At 37.5% G+C, this 19,596-nt stretch overlaps 1 protein-coding gene across 11 annotated transcripts in view; it reads right to left on the bottom strand.

The window, feature by feature from the left end:
- Positions 1–1,128: 1,128 nt before the first annotated feature.
- Positions 1,129–19,596, bottom strand: part of AKAP9 (A-kinase anchoring protein 9) — a 159,818-nt gene continuing 141,350 nt past the window's right edge. For 6 of the 11 annotated variants that reach the window (XM_046669137.1, XM_046669144.1, XM_046669148.1 and 3 more), the window contains 13 exons: positions 16,472–16,604; positions 15,480–15,699; positions 14,352–14,502; positions 12,571–13,239; positions 12,132–12,340; positions 11,710–11,815; positions 9,415–9,597; positions 8,232–8,429; positions 7,088–7,320; positions 5,060–5,145; positions 3,721–3,871; positions 3,026–3,165; positions 1,129–1,672 (listed from right to left, as the gene is read on the bottom strand). In XM_046669137.1, coding sequence (XP_046525093.1) covers positions 1,638–1,672; positions 3,026–3,165; positions 3,721–3,871; positions 5,060–5,145; positions 7,088–7,320; positions 8,232–8,429; positions 9,415–9,597; positions 11,710–11,815; positions 12,132–12,340; positions 12,571–13,239; positions 14,352–14,502; positions 15,480–15,699; positions 16,472–16,604 — 2,514 coding nt within the window. In that variant the 3' untranslated portion in view covers positions 1,129–1,637. The other 5 variants (XM_046669138.1, XM_046669143.1, XM_046669139.1 and 2 more) reach the window with 4 other exon arrangements.

The following is a 19,596-nucleotide window of genomic DNA, read 5'->3' as shown; positions in this document are numbered from 1 at the left end:
GATCGGAGCACTTGTCCATTGCTCCTTTCTCCACTCTCTCTCACAGCAGACTGGCTATGCTAGCTAAAAATGGTTTTATCCACAATCCTCCCCTTCAACTAATTGCTTTAGAATACATTTGTTATTTCTAGAACTATTCTTACTGGAATGTAGCTACGAATATGGAAAATTCAGGTAATTTGAAATCTCTAAGAATGTAGAACTTGCTACCATAGCTTTTTTGTGTTGGTATAAATCATAGGACTAACCCAATGGCAAGACAATATCCTCTAGATATAAGCATCAAATACTACTCTTGCTGTTTTAGTGAGCTGCCATGTTATCAGGGAGGACTCGAGTTAAGAGAGAGCACTGAGATTTATATTTGTGAGAGCTTCCCAATCTGAATTTGGCTTGGACAGCAGGAACACTGCTTAATTCTGCTGCATTGTGGTTAATAAAATTTAAGATTCTTTGAATTAAATGATTTCTGCATCATCTTAGTGGGCATGGCTTTGTGAGGACACATCTGTGAACAAAGTAACACTAAATATAATAGGGCAAATATGGATCAATCATGAAAATGGCAATGCAGCTTTCAGAAAGCACTGTGTAGATGTAAAGTTGATAAAAGGGATATGGAAAAGTTCCTCAATGGAGCGAAAGAAAAATCCCAATAGTATCTAATTCTAAGATTAGGACAAGTTTCTGAATCTCTAAATCCTACATATTTGAGATAAGTAATGAGATGGCATGCACTGCTGTAGACTCTAGCCCCCTCAAATTTGTATATTGAAGCCTAACCCTCAATTTGTTGGTAGTTGGAAGTGGGGACCTTTGGGAGGTGACTGAGTCTCAGGGGCAGAGCTCTCATGAATTAGTGCCCTTAGAGACCTCACGGACCTCATATGAAGAGACAGCAAGAAGGCGGCAGTCTATGAACCAGCAAGCAGGACCTCACCAGACACCAGTTCTGCTGGTACCTTGATCTTGGACTACTTCCTCGCCTCCAGAACTGTGAGAAATAAATTTCTGTTTTGTATAAGCTACACAGTCTTAGGTATTTTGTTATAGCAGCCTGAACAGATTGAGACATACACCAAGAATTATGGCTCAGGTAAAAATGAAGAAGGTTCAAATACAGTGTGGTTAAAATGGTGAAGTCATTTTTATTTCAGTACTTGACAAAATACCCCATAAAATTCAAAACTTCTACCATTATACAAAAATAGGTCTCTACAAGTGATATCTGTCTTCATCACCAGTAGCAAATATATTAGGCAGAAACATGTAACTTCAGTAGCCTTATAAGAAAAGTGCTGGACATCTCAAGCTACACATTCAGCAGTATCATAATACGCAAAAGTTTAATCTTTTCACCCATCCGATAAATACACAAAGTTTATAATTTAATCATTTAAATTAGCATTCCACAAATATACATGTAATTTAATGATTACTGTGCATGAATACATACACAATGCTTATATGTACAAATTCCAGTTTGTTTTAATGTGCTGGCAAGGGATTGGTATACAATCATAAGCTGTGTTTGTACTGGTCCCATTGAATATTCACAATACAAAAGCACAAAAGAACCACTGATTTATAAAAGGGAATTTGTTTAAAATCACTCCGATTCATGATGTTTCAAAGGATTATCTTCTCATGCCAGCATGAAACTGAGTTGAACCTATGAGAAAAATACAGGATATTGAAATTATTTCAAATTACATTGCCATTTATACCAGACTAACTAGTTCATGAAGGGCAGAAGATTATTACCCTCCATTTTAAAAAAATGCTTTTTATTTTTCTAAAATCTTATTCATACTTGAAGTGATTTTTAAAGATTTTGAATATAAATTTAGAGTCACTATAGCTGGCTCTCTAGCAATGTAAGTGAAACTAATGTTAAGATTCTCTTTAAAGTGCCCTGCAGGTTAAAGGTTCTATACCTTCTGCTTCTTCAGAAATCTTTTGGTCTTCAAAATCTAGGTCTTGTGAAATCTGGATGCTCAAAACAAAACACAAACCAAACCAATTCCAGCTGAGATCATTAAGTTTCCTATGACTGCAAGTTGCTTACGTTAGGTGATTTCTTACAGGAAGAGAGATACTACTAACTTAACCTGCTATTAGCCATATCTAGTTTGTGGGAATAGCAGAAAAAAGGGTCTTTAAAAAAGTAAAAGCAAGGGCTGGCCCCGTGGCCGAGTGGTTAAGTTCGCGCACTCCGCTGCAGGCGGCCCAGTGTTTCGTTGGTTCGAATCCTGGGCGCGGACATGGCACTGCTCATCAGGCCACGCTGAGGCAGCGTCACACATGCCACAACTAGAAGAACCCACAACGAAGAATACACAACTATGTACTGGGAGGCTTTGGGGAGAAAAAGGAAAAAAATAAAATCTTAAAAAAAAAAAAAAAAAAGTAAAAGCAAAATATAAAACTTGACTTAAAGCACATTAAATTAAAATGATTCAAAACCTTTGAATGAGGAGTGAATTGAAGGGAGACAGGGAAAAGGGGTTTTCCACAATGAACAGGGAATCCACTTAAGTATTACAGTGTTTTTGAGCGGAGAAAAAAGATCATTCTTATAAAGTCTTTAGAATGGGATGGGTTTCTTGGGTCATCCATGAAAGCACAAGGTTCTAGCAGGGATAATGGCTGCATTAAGTGCAGAAAGTACTTGCTTCCTCCTCTCATCTCCCCACCCTTATTTGCAGGCCTCAACATGTATTACTTAGGAACATGTTCTCCATGTAACCCTCCGAGTACTTTGCACATTGATGCTCATTGCACATTTTGTCTAATCAATCTGCTGAATGAAGACGGCAAAGAATCTTTTTTTGGGGGAGTGGGATTCAGGGTGATAAATCACATCTTGACTGAAATTCCTGAGTCCTGGTAACTCATGCACTGAACTGTAAGATTTGATTATCCTGATGAGGAAGGTCAAGGAGTTTCAGAAAGAGAAAGGAGAGCTCTGGGTCTATCCAACCCTCTGCATGGTGCTGCCAATACTTGGTTAAGCTGAGAGTACCTGACTGTACGGTTCCAAGTCGTCTTTGCAGTGCCTCTAGCCGAGTGATATAATCTGTCAGGGCTCTGTCAGGATCATAATTCTGAAGCTGAGAACATGCTAAGGAACCAGGATTTAAATCAGCTAGAGGGCCTGGGTACCTATGAGATTAAAAACATGAACATGAATCTAAATTAGCCAGAAACAGTGCAAGTAACTTACCAACCTGTCTCCACCCTGCCCTCAAAAGGTAGACCACTTGTACACTGCCAGTCTATATCCCCTGTACTTCTGAGTGGGCAATGTATAAGGGAAAACAAATTCAAAGCTGCTACTAAGTGATCATAAGAATGTCCAGTACAATGCCTGTTGCAGAGGTGCTCAATAAATGTTGCATATGTATAAATGCATCTTGTCACGCAGACTCTAGTTTTTTCATACTGTCCAGTCTCTATCAATTTTAGTTAATACTTTTCCCCAATGTTTAACCACAGCATAGATACTAAGTAAGACTTGATCAACTGCTTCCTGTACTCTTGGAAACCTGATACAAATTCAAAAACTATTTGATTCTGAGCCTTAGGTATGTAAATCCTATATAACTAAAGATACATCTAGCTATTTCAGTGCAAAGAAGTCAAAGCCCTAACACTGTCCCTTCTCTGTTAAGTATTAGGACACTTAACTACTCTAGGCAGAGTTTATCAAATTCTTGCCTATTGTGAAAAGGCAGAGGCGACCTGGGACAGTCCAGGTCTGATCCTGAGCGATAGGTAGAGTGTCGCGGTTCTCCGTACAGCTCCAGCCCACCGGAAGGACGATAAAACGGCTCAGTCCTTTCAGCACCTAAAGTAATCCAAAATGCACCTTGTAAAGAAAAAAAATACCAAGCCCTTGAAAAATTTCTACAAAACAGAAAAGGGCTCACAAGACTGCTATGCTGTACTATGTTACACTCTCTCCTCTATATAGTCATCTTCAATTATTCTTGCTACAGGAGAGAAACAGCAGCACCATGTTGTTTACTTTTGAAAATGAGTATTTCCGATAATTTGGAACTATACTTCACAGAAAATAAACTGTTTAATTAGAGTATTTTCTTTTTAAAAGACCTCTTTTTAGTTATAACTAGTGGTGAGGTGAGGGGTGTCTGTGTGTGTGGTTTGGGAGGAAAATATGGGGGTAAAAAATATCAGACTAATGTAAACAAGTTCTTTTATCACTCCATTCTACTGACGTTTATTAGCAAAAACCTGAAATCAAGATTTGCTAACTTACAAAACAGAACTTGTCATGGTACACATTTCAGATGTGGCAGTGTAAGGGTGCAGCTTTCAAAACACTTTGTTTAGGATACTAAATATATTCACTCTTCCTCTGCTGCTCAGCTACTGGTAGAATATGTAAAGGTGGTTTAACACCAATACACAGTATGGTTATGCTGTGTGTCTGTAACTGTGTGTCCCCAGCTTCTGAGCTCATCCTATGTCTGAAATGTTGAAGCCCTTATGTCTGTTTCCACTTCCAGGTGTAGAGAGAAGGAATTTTAACTGTTACCATTATTATACAACCTATTGGTATACTCAGAAGCTTGTCTGAATATTGCTAAATTGTGAAAACTTCAAGCCATAATTTTCACAAGATTAACAGCCATCCTGTCGTGACCCAGAGCCTTAAATGTAGATGTAAGGGGAGTGTGCTCTGGAGCCAGAATGCCAGGGTTCAATGCTGGCTCCATCTCTTCTTACTGGGTAATCCAGGGCAAATGACAAATGCTTTCCATGCCTCAGTTTTTCATCTGTAAAGTGATAATAACAGTAAAACATATCATAGAACTTGGAAAATAAATGGAAAAAGCAGGGCTTAGTGCAGACTCAGTGCTCTATAAAAAACAATTCTTATTAATTTTAAAACAGCAAGGTCCCCAGCTTTGTTAGCTATAAGGGCTCTGTCTTTGGACAACACAGGTTCTAGAACACATTATTTGGAAGGTATTACACATGCAGTAATTTTAGAGAATCATAAACACAAGAAAAAATTCTATTTTGACTTCACCTGGACTCAGTCCAAAGCCATCCCTGTTAATGTTGATGGAACCAGAACTTGTGACTCGATGCCATCGTCGAACCAAAAATTTCATTCTAAAAAAGATCCAAAGAAAAAATTTCACAGCACACCTATAATGTAATGAGTATAAATATACACTTCCTCTAAAAATCAAGTCATACATTTAAATATGAACACAGAACAAATTTCAATATAACGACGATTACCTCATCTAAAACTATGCAAATGTCCCCTGGTTTGTGGTAAAATTAACTAGAACAGGGCTTCCCTAGAGGCACCAGAGGTCTCTTCTTTTGCCAGCACCAGGTTCTGGCTTTAGAGGTACATGGTACACAAAGAAATGGAGAGCAGAAGTAGAAAAGAGGAAAGGGGATGGGCAAAGAAAGGGTGAGGAGTAATGAAAACAGGAGAAAAGAACGGAGACTAAAAGGGCAGATGAAATGGAAAGAGAATGAAAAGATCCTTCAATTGGCACTAAGAGTGAGCTGGGAAAGCTGGAAGAGGAGTGAGGTCACATAATCAGGAATGAAAGCAACACTGGCTTCAAGAGGAACAGGGGCAGCAGTGTCACAAACCAGCTGTAGTGAGTTGCTGCCTGCCCTGTCCTGGCTCAGAGCTTTTTGGAGCATCAGTTTGGGTTTCTTAATTCCAATCAGTTTTCAAGGTTGTTTGAAGGTCAAAATATAACGAACATATAACAGGACAAGAAAAAGAGGAAGGCAGAGACAGAGACAAATGGCTGTCATGGAGCCTTCCCAAATTCCTCCAATGAACATGAACAGCTCACTCCTGTGGCCTCTCATCTAGTGTCTTCTAAGTTACATGCATATTGGTCTTCCCTACCAGAAAGTGAGCCACCCTTAGGGATTGGGCAGCGATTACCTGTGGCAGGATATGTCTTTTTCTTCATTAATGCATCTCCTAGCACTTAACCCTGTAGAAGGTGTACTAGGTGATGCAGGGAATGAAAGATGAGGGAAGAGGACCTGGAACCAGGAGACGACAATGTGGAGCAGTAGAGGTGAGGAGGGTCTGAGACCATCAATAAGATAAAATGTGAGCTCCCTTAGAAAGCCAGCATGGATGAGACTGGGAACCCTGGCTGGTTGTCTTAGCTCTGTCATTACTGGTTTTGCAACCTCTCTCTGCCTCAGTTTCCTCATCTGTGAAGTGACATTTTGGACTATTAGTAATTCTGGTTATTTTAGTAATAAAGTAAATGAAAGTATGTCAGACTAAGTAATTTTTCAAAAACACTTTTTTCCTCTCTTACGATTTCTTTTATTTATATATCTCAGCTAGTTCACGGGCTTATTCATATTGGAAAAAAAAAAAAAAGATAGAGACAATGCAGAATGTATGTACCAGCTCTGAGTCATCACTAGCTGCCTGCACCTGGGAAGGCCCCTTTCCTAGGTGCTATAGTACAACATCAGGTATCCCTGCCAAAAGGATGAAGACCTAGGAAGCAGCAGGCATGTTTTGGTAATGGCAGATGTCACCTACTATAGGAATACAGAGTACAACAGGCAGAGAAAAGAGAGAGGATTAAAAATAACTAATCCCTTTAGCTGTCAGTGCTGTTGAGTTGCTTCTGACCCTAGTAACCCCGTGTACAGCAGAGCAAAACCCTGCCAGGTCTTTTTGCCCCGTCCTCTCACCTTCCAGCACTATATCAGACAATGCTCTGCTGTTCTTCTTACGGTTTTCATGGCCAAATTGTTTGGAAGTGGGTGGCCAGGTCCTTCTTCCTCGTCTGTCTCAGCCTGGAAGCTCCGCTGAGACCTGTCCACCATAGGTGACCCTGCTGGTATTTGAAATACTGGTGGCATAGCTTTCAGCATCACAGCAACACACAGCCGCAGCATGACAACTGACAGACGAGTGGTGTGGTTCCCTGACCGGAAAATAAATCCTGGCTGTGGTGGTGAGAGTGCCAAATTTTACCACTAGACCACCAGGGCTGGCTAATCCTTTTAGAGTCTATTAAAATGCATTTTCTTTCAAGCACTTTACCTCGAAATTGCCATGGACACTCTGACAGCAGACCGAAACCTGGTGAAGCCCTTTGGACGGTTGGTGATCACCTCTAGATCCGTGAAGGCTGGCTGGCCCCCCATCCGGGCAAGCAGAGCCAGGGTGGCATCCTCACACTCCTGGAATCCACCCAGTAACAGCAGCAGGTATTTCTTCTGATAAATGAGAGCTTTCCGAAAACTTTCTGCCCTCAGGTATTTACCATAAATTCTCTAAGTTTAAAAAGAGGAAACATATAAAGACATTAAGACGCTATTCAAATTGTTCTCTATGGGAAGACAATCTAGATTTTGTTTAAAAAAAGTAGTAGCAGTAGTAGAAAAATGGCAGGTACCTTATCACTGGTTTCTACTTTATTAGCAAAGTTGAAAGTAAAGATAATTAACCTTAACCTTTATACTTCTGCCTCTTTTGAGTCAATGGAATCTGTATACTAACCTTATAGTTATGCTTTTTGTTTATGGTGGATTTTAGCCCTTAAATCATATTTATTGCAAATATTTTGTCATTCCATTATCATCTGAGTTTTTTTAAATTGTATAGAGCTACTTTTATTATTATGGTCACTAATCTATTTAACTTTTTCAATGTTAATGTTTTCTGTCACCTTAAGAGTCATAAATTTATGTTTACTCCATAGCTGGAATGAACATTTCAGCCATTTCTCTTTCTTTTTTTGTTTTATGTTAACTGATTAAGGTAGTTTTACTACAGTATTCATCATTAGTCATCAGAGAGGCTATTCAGAGGGCTCACCATCTTAGAGAGCACGATGCTCTAATATTGACAACAGTAGAGCTTTTGTTGGGGTTGAAAAGATAACTTTCTGTTGGTCTACTAAGAATGAGGCTGTGGGATGTGGGACCATGAGTTCAGGGTGCTGCCACTGTGACCATTAATAGGGCTTAATCTGGTCCAAGACCTGGGGTATGCCTTGCCACAAATTTTTGTGACCAGCTTAGAGACCTTCATTCATGACGTGGACTGAATAGAGAGACCTAGAGACACGGCCTGAGCACCACCTAAATTTCTTTAGCCTGTTCTATTACGGTTAGTGAGGGATGAACCAAGGCAAAAGCAAGGACCAGCTTCAGTTTATATTTAGATGGAAGATGTCTCCTACCTTTATAGTGGCTTCAGAATCAGGGCTCAGATTCTGAAGTAAAGCTTCATTTCTTAGTTCAGCTTTCAGTTTGTAGACTTCAGCTTCTGCCCTTTTCAAGGATTTTTGGAGAGTTAACTTTTCTCTGTTCCAGACTTCTTTTTCAGAAGCAATGATGGCTCCAATGTTGGCGCCACCACTGAATGAAAACCTAGAAGACTGCAGAGACCAGAGCCTACTTGAAAGATTTTTAAGAATAAGTCTTCGGAAAAAAATCTGAATTAAACAAATTAAAAGTTCCCTATGGGAGATATAGAAGTCTCAGCTTTCCAAACTCAGACAGGGAAAGTGCTAAGCCAATGTCAACTGACATTAAAGAACATACACTAACTTTAAGTATATGGTCCTTTGCTGAGTAGATTAACTTTACAACTAAAAAGCCTTGTGAAAGCCTGGCCCCAGAGAAGGTGTTTAGATTTAGTGGAGCTTTGAACTAAAAAAATCTAGACTTAATAGATGGACCCTCTGGGTCTAAATGCTGAGCCCGTCCCTGAAAGACTGCACTGGAGAAGCAGGGAAAAAGCCACCCAGCATGTACATAGGGTAGTGGATCCCTACAGAAGCTGTCTGGATGTGTTGTCATGTATTTGACTGCACAGTTGTCTTATAGGTCTTCCCTATCTTCATATAGGGTGATTATAGAAGCTAGCAATTTATTTTGTAGTTTTTACGTGAAAAAATTTTAAATAAATTCCCAGAGTAGTTTATTAGACTGAAAGACATAGTTTAATGGCATCTTTCACTTAAGTTATGAATACAATAACTGATAAATAACTGATGGGAATAGTCAGAATTTACATTTGCACATTTCTTTACACATGTCTGATGTTGGTCCATAGAGAGCAAAGTAACTGGCTTTGGACATAAGTAGATCTTGGTTTGACTACGAACTTCAGTTTTCTCCTGTGCAAGGCTGGGTGTGGATTAGAGATTCTGAAGGTATATAACTCAGAATATGGCACAGAGAAGGCTCCCAATAAATAATAGCTATTATTATTATTGCCATCCCTATAAAATTTTCCAATGATCTAAGAATCAGCTACCTAATATTTTTACATTATCAAGATTAAAAATTGAAACTAAATAGCAGAAATTATAACTCTGCACTACTTATAATATGTGGCCATGCTAAAAATAGACGTACGTAATCTCTGCCGGCTCCTGTCTGTTGATACCACTTGATCTGCTCTTCCAGCTTCATAACCGTATTTCTTAAATCATTCTTTTCTTCGGTCAGTTGGCTGATATGTCTTGTTAGCTCAGCATTTTGTCTCAGTAGTCTTTCAGTCAATGAGCCACAAGAAGTACTTGGGGACACTAAGCTAGACTAGAAAGACAAAATGGCATAAGGTCACATACACATAAATGTTTGTGAATAATGCATATAAAAATGTGGACAGGCACTGAGAACAACAGATTTCATGAAGAAGTGATGCTTGAGTTGAGTCTTAAACAATAAGTACAAATTTACCAGGCAGGAAAGAAGACAGGGAAGGGTACCTTAAGCAGAAGGAACAGCATGTATAAAGGCACAGAGGCTTGAGCAAGAGTGTGTTGCTTTTAGGGAACTATAAGTTGCTTGGTTAAGGCTAGAAAGTAAAGGTTGCCTTCACTTTATGGATAGTAGACCTAAATGTAAGCAGTGGAGAGCCACGATAAGGCTTTAGGCTGGAGCACGCCACAAACAAAATTTACATGTTAGAAAGATTCCTTTGGTAGCAGTGTACAAAGTAGAGTAAATCAGGGAAGATAAATCCTGGAGTCAGGCAGACATGTTAGGACGTTACTGCAACAGTCCAAATGAGAAATGCTGAAGGCCTGAACGAAGGCAGTCACTATGGGCACATGGGATAGGTATTCAGGTAGAAGGCACATGACTTAGTGACTGCTTGGACGTGCACGTAAGAGTGAAGGACAGAGGACTATGGTGACTTTCAGCTTTCTAAACTTGGTTATATGATGACCAGAAATGTGGGTTTTGGACAGAAAGGAGAAAAGGCAGATGATGCTCAGTTTGGAATGTGCCTGCGAGGTTCCTGAGGGGTCACCATGGGGTGCATCTCCCCAAGGACAGATGTCTAGTAACTAACTGAAAATAACCCGGACTACAGGACAGAAGTCTAGACTAGAAGCACAGTCCACTAGGAGATGAGCTCCAAAAGGTGAGATTTTTATCAGATTTGTTCACTGTATCCCCAGAACCCAGTACAGCACCTGGAACATAGTAGGTGCCCGATATAAGTACTTGTTCAATGAATAAGTCTACTGAGGACTCAGGCTGTGGGAATGAATGAGCTTTCATACCTACAGTTGGGGAAACAAATGGATGAAGATACAGGAGGAAGAGGAACTCATAAAGGTGAATGATGAACGAAATGGAAGAAATGAGAGACTGCTGACACAAAAGATAAGGAAAAAGAGGGTTCTTAAGATAGAAAAGGTCAAAAGTGTCAAATGCTACAAAAAAAAAAGACAGGGACTGAAAAGATTCACCAAGTTAGATAATTGTGAAGACACTAGTAGCATTCTGAAGGTAGTTTCACGGAGTGGTGAGGGTAGACAGCCAGACAACTCTTTCAAGAAACTTGGTTATCATTATACAATAAGAGGATAACGTAACTATTCAATAATGATAATGCAAGTTAATTTTCCCTCAAACTTTCACTACCTTTTATTGGGAGAAGGCAAACATTATCACTAATGTTTAAAATAAATGAGAAGATAAAATTCTTTAGTAGTCTCCCCTTATATGTGGTTTCACTTTCCACAGTTTCAGTTACTTGCAGTCAACTGCGGTCTGAAAATATTAAATGGAAAATTCCAGAAATAAACAACTCATAAGTTTTAAATCACATGCCATTCTGAGATGATGATGATCTCATGCCTTCCTGCTCTGTCCCACCTACGACGTGAATCATCCCTTTGTTGGCTCCCCAACCACCCACACCATCTGCTCCTAACATCCAACCACAGACATCATCATAGATCGATGATCCTCCTTCTGACCTACTGTCAGTAGTTCAGTAGTAGCCTAATACTATGTCACAATGCCTACGTCATTCATCTCACTTCATCTCATCATGCAGGCAGTGCATTATCTCACATCACCACAAGAAGAAGGATGAGTACACTAAGATATTTTGAAATCACTTTTATTATAGTATATTGTTATAATTATTCTATTTTATTGTTATTGTTGTTAATCTCTTATTGTGCCTAATTTATAAATTAAACTTTATCACAGGTATGTATGTATAGGAAAAAACATAGTATATATAGGGTTTGGTACTATCTGCAGTTTCAGGCATCCCCTTGGGGGTCTTGGAACGTATCCCCCGCAGAAAAGGGGAGACTAGAGTATGGTGCCAGTTTCAAATGATTCATATAGTTTCCATTAAATCTTTGCTTTTTGATACTTTACAAAGTCTTACAGTCTTACCTCTTCGCCTGGCTGGCCAGTTAATTTCTGTACTTGTAAAATAATCCCATCAATATTTTCCTGAACCCAAATGAAATCTTCATCATCTGCTGTTTCAAACTGTAGTCTTCAAGAAAAAGACAAAAAGTCAAAACCTATCTTCTCAATTAGTGATGCTGCGTGGCACAAACATTAAGGATCAGGCGACACTCTGCTTCACCTATCACTTTTCTCTTACATAAAGTGCTCTATTTCCCTGGGTTAAGGTGTTAAGATATTTGTTTTTAGGTGCATGAATTTTGTCACAAATATCATCTCCTAATGGAAACATGCATTAACTTTAAAATTTCAATTCCCCACCCTTAGCTACCTATTAGTGAGTGACAGATTCTGTCCAGCTTGTCTAAGAATGCATTTCCAAAGGTCAGGCAGAAAAGTCTAACCTGTCGGAGGCTTTCTGGGCTAGATGCTGTAGTTTTGAAGCCACATATTGAAGCTTTTGTCTGATCATTTCTAATTCCTGATTACAGACAGTTCCTCTTCCCTTCATTTCAATCAGTTTAGGAAAGCCTGATTCCTTTGTCTCTCCTTCTATTTTCTGTTGAAGAACCCAATTTCTAGTTCGATCACTGGTTAAACTCCATGTGGTTGGCTGGCAATTTTGGACAGAAAAAGGAAAAGCAATAATTAAATGAACAGCAAATCATGATCTTTATTAAGGGAATACAATTATTGTTTGTATTTCAAATAAACTTCTATAGATTTCATTTTTAAATGACTTTTACACAGTTATTTAAATAATTTAATCCAATGTCAAAATCATATGATCAAAGAGCTGCAGTATTCTTTTAAAAAATATTTTAAAACAAAGTGTCAATTTACCTCATTAAGATTCTGACACAGAATTCTTTTACTTTCTCGTTTTTCTTCCCGTTCTAGTTCTTGCTTCTGGAATTCCTGCATAATTCCTTGCAGTCGCTTTCCTTCAAGGTCTAACTTATAAACTTGTTGCCTTTTCTCTTCCAGCTGACGCTGAAGATCTTCCACTTTGGACTGGAGCTCGTGCATTTTTTTCTGGCCCTCAGTGTTGGCCTCTTGTTCTGTCTGCAGTGTCTTCCTGTGAACCTGCCTATCCTTTTCCATTTGCTGTCTTGTTTGCAAAGAATCCAGTTTATATTTCTCAGTCTCATTTAACAATTCTACTATTCGACTGTGTTTCTCCTCTAGCTGTTTCTGTAGCTCCTTAAGGAGGTCCTCAGAGGATAAGGAGGGACGAGGCTGCCCACTATCATCCTTGCTCTGCAGCTGTGCACGCAATTCCCGCTCCCTATCCAGGGTACTGCTCATTTCCTGAATTCGAACTTTTTCGGATTCAAGAAGGACTTGAAGCTCTAAGTTTCGACCTCGTTCTTCTGATAACTGGGCATCATGTAGCACTCTTTGTGATTCTATTTTCTGCTGTGATTCGTTTAGTAGTTGTTTCTGTTGTTCCAAAAGTAGATTTAGCTGAATATTTCTTTGTTTCTGACCCTCAAGTGAAAATTTCAGATCCTTGTAGGAGAAAGTTGAGTTTAAGAACTTGTTATTTTAATATTACTAAAAACACTTTATAAGTATACAATTGTGCCTTTATTAATACTAAGTAGGTAGTATTTGGTAATAGAATTAATTATCCAGTTTATTAAATTTTCAGTGGTTAGAAAATAATTATTTGGACAGCCAGTTGGTTTTCATCAAAGAATATAAACAAAAGATTGCTAAGCTTAATAATACTTTCTCCCCAAACATTAATCATAACTGGTTAGAGAATATGAAACAGGGTACATTTCTCCTAGGAATAATAATTTTTAAAAATATAAGTATTTCTGATATAATGTAATTTGAATTTCTGAAAAACCTCAAGTTCTACAATATCACACTAAAAATAATAGGGCTCAGGGACAAACTATGCAAACTTATAAAATTTGCAATGATAAAAAACAGTAGTTAGTATCTGAGGAGATAACATGTTTCTGCCGAGTAGAGAGCTTACTATGCCTGGAAGCTGCCATGGTGGATATTAAAAAAAACACACAAAAACGCCAAAGTAATAGGGAAGAGATGCTGGCTACACAATTTTTTAGCATAGAGGTAGCAGGTACCGAGATTATGTGGATTAACAACAGAGCTCTGAGCCAGTGAGGCTACAGTTAAAGTGGGCACTACTCTCTTGAGCTGAGAGCTGTGCAAGGCTGGGTGTGCCTCTCTGGGAGAGAGCCTAGAGTGGAGGGACTCATCTTAAATTTTCTTAAAATAGAGCATCAAGGAGCCCTGCTGCCAGAGAAGTATCACCCTCCCCCAGGAGAAAACAGGAACCAGAACTACTTCTGCATTAAACTGACCCGACTGCCCTATTTATCAAATTGTATGTGCACTAATCTGAATTCCAAAAACACATGCTGTAGCAGAACAGTCTGTACATATCCTTGGATGTAGTAAAACAAAAAATAAATCATCACAACATTAGCATTTCCTGATAATACAGTTTAGATAACATAATACTATTCAACACACAGTTAACAACTTACAGTTACCTCAGCTTTAGAAAGAGCAAAGTCTCCAGACTCTCTCTCTTCTATTGTTTTGGGTTTTCCACAGACACTTAAAGACAAAGTTAACAATACCTCAAGTTCTTCTTTATCCCGCTCTTCACTGCGTCCCAGTTTGGCTTTCTCTTTCTCCAAAGCCCACTGGAGCTCTCGCGACTTTTTCTGTTCACTTGCTAATGTGTCATTAAGCAAATGGACTTCATCTGTTTTATCTTTAACTTCCAACCTAAATCAGACAGACAAATGAACTTTCATAAAACTATTTTGCCCAAGTACATATTGAGAGAGAAAGAGAAAAGAACAATTTCCACTGAAAACCAGAGGCATATTATAAATTAGCTGATAGGGAAATATAAACGATGTAAAGATTAAAGATTCTTGACTGTGGCTCATTTCAAACTGTTTCTAGTAGTACAACTATTAGTCTTTATTTACCATTGCAAACAATTTACTGCTACAAAAGAATATTAATACTAAACATTTTCTTTTCTCTTTTACTGAACATGGGAATTGCCATGTATGTTTGTGTGTGTGAAACCAATATTCAAAATAAAGAATGACTGTATCTATAATGTGTTCTTGGCAAGCAGAGTATCTCTGTATTTACACTAACAAATTTATTGTGTTTACAAGCATTATCTTTTAAAACATTTTGCATATTTTAGCTAACTTAACCATGAATCCTGTTGAGATCATAAAAATCACTTCAAATTACTTGGTGGTAAAATAAAGGTCAAAATTATGTATCTTTTTTTTTTTTCTGTGAGGAAGAGTCACCCCGAGCTAACATCTGTGCCAATCTTCCTCTACTTTGTACGTGAGATGCCCCCACAGCATGGCTGATGAGTGGAATAGGTCCTCACCTGGGATCTCAACCTGTGAACCCCAGGCCCCAGGCCACCAATGTGGAATGTGGAACTTCAACCACTTGGCCATGGGGCCAGCCCCTCAAAATTATATATCTCATACAACAAGAAGCCTGAAGTAGAACTGAAGTTACAGTAAAGAATATGGCAATACCTACTCATGAGTTTATCATTTGGCATTTTTTCTATCCACTGTAGTTTTCCCCATAAATAACAGTTTCATGCTATTTAAACATCATGTACAATGTTATGTTTTTGTAGGATCTGTGCAATGTCTATGACATAATTACTTGAATTTCTTTACTAATACAGGTTTATATAAGAAAGCCTGGCACACCTAAATGCCTCTAATTCCTTTAGGTGCTTATGCTGTGCTTTGAGTGTTGTTTCTAGTTCCAATTTTGTTTGTGCAAGTTCACTCTTCAGTTCGGCAACCACCATTTTCTCAGAACTCAGCTGTTCTTGTAATTCTGTTGCTTTGTCTTTCACACTACTCAGCTCCACTTGCATCTCCAGGATCTGAGACTGCTTCTGCTGCATATTATATTCCAAGAGTTCTAAATGGAAAAGTAATAATATTTAAAGTATGATCTAGCCACTCATATTGGGTTTATATTTTGTTGATAAGTACTGATTTGTAATTTAGGAGATACTACAAAGCAAATGTGAAAAGATTATAGTCCTAAAAAGCTAGCAATTTATATAAATATACTTTTCCTCACAGTGATAATGGTCAATATATCAGAACTGTAAATATATTAGGATGAGAAAAGTTTAACAGAACATATTAATGGATACAAGATTTGAAATTAAAAAAAAACCTTTAAATGTTCACACAATACTATAAATAGGAGAAGCATGTGTTTGGGAAGGGAGCTTCTGGGATACTTGGTATAGGTGATGTTTCCAGATATGCACTTAATAATTTGTTATACTGTGTATTTTTGTGTTTGGCACTTTTCTGTATGTATGCTACAATTCACAATAAAAAAAGGATTAAAAAAGAAAGTTACTCTCATTATGGATTTCTTTTTCTTTTAGGTGAGTATTCTCATATAGAGCTTAAAAACAAAGATAATGAACTTAATGGTCTAAACAACCAGATCAAGGCAAGGATCCTTTTACATTAAACACAGGAGTTGAATACCAATCAGATAATCCCTTAATCCCTAGAGTAATTAATGTAGATTATCTCCTTGATGTTATAAGAACGAGAAGAAGGTGTGACTAAGAGGAAATGTGTTTCAACTGAATAATAACAGGAAGAAATGAAACAGTGAAATATTATTCATGTATTGTGTCACCATATAAGCTCGTCATAAAACACACCTTGGCTTGGTTGATCATTCTCTTGTTCTCTTTTCCTACCATTCATTTGAGCACGCAGTGCTTGAATTTCAGATAATAAACTCCTTCTGTCTGCTTTCTGGAGACATTCCATAGCTGCGCGATACTCAACACCCTGTAACAATCAAGGTAAAAATCCAAGTGAAAGAGTTGTAAAGACAATAAAATTAAGAACTAGGAAGTCTGAAGAAGAATGAATGGAACACACATGGTAAAATTTTGAAAGATATTAATTTTCTCTTCCTGCTCATTAGGATTTACTTTTTAGTTATTAATCTTTACATTTATTTTTGAAGAATTCAAAATATTTTAAAAGTTTATATAAATAGCACCATATTGTATTTATCTTAGTGTCATATGCCTTTTTCACTTAACATGTTGGTGAACCACCCAAGTTGACACACGTCGCTCTATTTCACTTATTTTCAATGTTCTATAGTACTCCACAGTATGAATAATACATTACATTTTGAGCATCTTATATTTATTGGATCCTCTTTATTGTCCTTCGTTTGTATCATTTGTCCATTTTTTCATTGGTTGTTTTATTCTCATTGGCTATTTGGGGTTTGTAGGTTTCTTTTCTTGTGATGTCTGTCTAGTTTTGGAATCACAGCAATACTGGCCTCAGAGAATGGGTTGGGAAGTGTTCCCTTCTCTTCTTTTTTTGGGAAGAGTCTGTGAAGGATTGGTATTAATTCTTCTTTAAACATTTGGTAGAATTTGCCAGTGAAGCCACTTGATCCTTAGCTTTTCTTTGAGAAGTTTTAAAATTACTAATTTAACTCTTTATTAAAAGCCTGTTCAGATTTTCTATTTTTCATGAGTTACTTTTGGTAGTCTGTGTACTTTTAGGAATTTTTCCATTTAATGCTATTGCAAATATTTATTTTTAAAATTACATTTTGTTTGTTGTTGAGAAATCAGATTTTTACTTACCTCTTGATCTTACTTCCAGCAGCATTACCAAACTTTCTTATAAATTCTACGTCTCTGTGTAGATTCTTTTTGGTTTTCTATGTAAGTACATGGGGTGTCTCCCCCAGCCCCAATCCTTATTTATTTCATTTATTTTTCTTGCTTTGCTGTGCTAGCTAGATCTTTAGGATAAGGCTGAACAGATTACTGAATCCTTTATTAAGAAATGTTTTTATTGGGGCCAGCCCTGTGGCCGAGTGGTTAAGTTCGTGCACTTTGCTTTGGCAGCCCAGGGTTTCACTGGTTTGGATCCTGGGGTGGACCTGGCACCACTAGGTAGGCCACACTGAGGTGGCGTCCCACATGCCACAACCAGAAGGACCTACAACTAGAATATACAACTATGTACTGAGGGGCTTTGGGGAGAAGAAGAAGAAAAAAAAGAGACTGGCAACAGATGTTAGCTCAGGTGTCAATCTTTAAAAAAAAAAAAGAAATGTTTCTATCATTTAACTATCAGGTATCATGCTTGTCGTAGGTTTGTGTTAGATAAACCTTTTATTTAGTTTAAGAAATTCCTTTTTATTTTTCGTTTATTTCTTTTAAAGTATTTTCAAGTATGAATTTCTTCATTTTGCTTATTTGTTGTCTCTCTTGAGATGATTTTTCTTTTCCCTTTCCCCTTTAACTTGTTAAAGTAATGAATTACATGAATTATTTTTAATTGTATGTATGCTACCTTGGTATCCCTGGCTAAATGTAAGGTGGTCGTGTCTTTAAAGAATATACATTGGTGGATTTGGTTTGTTAGTATTTTGTTTAGGATTTCTGCATCTATGTTCATGAATAGAATAGGCCTATTATTATTCTTTCTTGTATTATCTTTGTCTGATTTTGGTAACAGGGTTATACTAACTTCCTGACAAAAAGATAGGGCATTTCCCCACTCATCCAAAAATGGAGAGCATGTATATAAAACTGGAATTTGCTATTCTTTGAATATTTGGTAGATTTTACCTGTAAAACCATTTGGGCTTGGTGTAATTCTTATGGAGAGATTTTTTAAAAATTGTTTTTAATTTTATATTTTGACACTTTCAGACTTACAGAAAAGCTCCAAAAATTGCGCAAGGATTCCCGCATACCCTCATCCAAATTCCCTAAATGTTAACCATTTTTATCATTCTCTCTCTCACACACTCTCTCTCTTTATATACCTGTGTGTGTATATATCTACACAAATACACGCACATATGATTATTTTTCTTTCCCAAAATGTGTGAAGACATGTTGCAGACAGATGCCCCTTTACCTCTAAAAACCACAGTGTATATTTCCTAAAAACAAGAACATTCTTTTACAAACCACAGTACCATTATCAAATGCGGAAATTAACATGAAAACAATACTGCCATCTAATGAACAAAGTTCATTCAAATTTTGCCAAATGTCCTTAATAGCAAAAGGGGGAAAAAAGTGATGACCCTAAGTATTTCTTCATCTTTTGTGACCTAGTTATTTTGTAGCATGTCCCTCAATTTTTAAAAACTTTTTATTTTGAAATAATGTGAGACAAAGTCCCTGTGTACCCTTTTAGCCAGCTTTCCTGATAACATCTTACATAACTATAGTACATTACCAAACCCAGGAAACTGAAATTGGTGCAATACTACTTAAATTATAGGGTTTATTCAGATTTCATTAGTTTTTACATGCATTCATTCTTTTTCTTGGTATACAGTACCAGGAAATTTTATCATATGTATATATGTATATAGGTTCATGTAACCACCACCACAATCAAGATATAGAACTGTTTCATCCTCTCCCCACTCCTAAGCCCTCATAATCACTGATCCGTTCTCTATCACTATAATTTTGTCATTTCAAGAGGGTTATATAACACACAAAAGTCTAGCAACAGTTTGTTCCTTTTTAATTGCCAAGTAGTATTTCATTGTATGGATGTCCTAGTTTACTCATCCATTCACCTATCAAAGGACATTTGGGTTGTTTCCAGTTTCTGGCTATTATAAATAAGACTGCTATGAATACTGACACATAGTTTTTATGGAGACATAAGTATTCCTATCTGATTAAATGCCTATGAGTGTGACTTCCAGGTTGTATGGTAAATATATATTTAACTTTATAAGAAACTGCCAGGTCATTTTGCAGAGTGGCTCTCC

This window comes from Equus quagga, chromosome 8, assembly GCF_021613505.1.
Source record: "Equus quagga isolate Etosha38 chromosome 8, UCLA_HA_Equagga_1.0, whole genome shotgun sequence".
NCBI lineage: Eukaryota > Metazoa > Chordata > Mammalia > Perissodactyla > Equidae > Equus > Equus quagga.
This window is presented reverse-complemented; position numbering and strand designations above follow the sequence as displayed.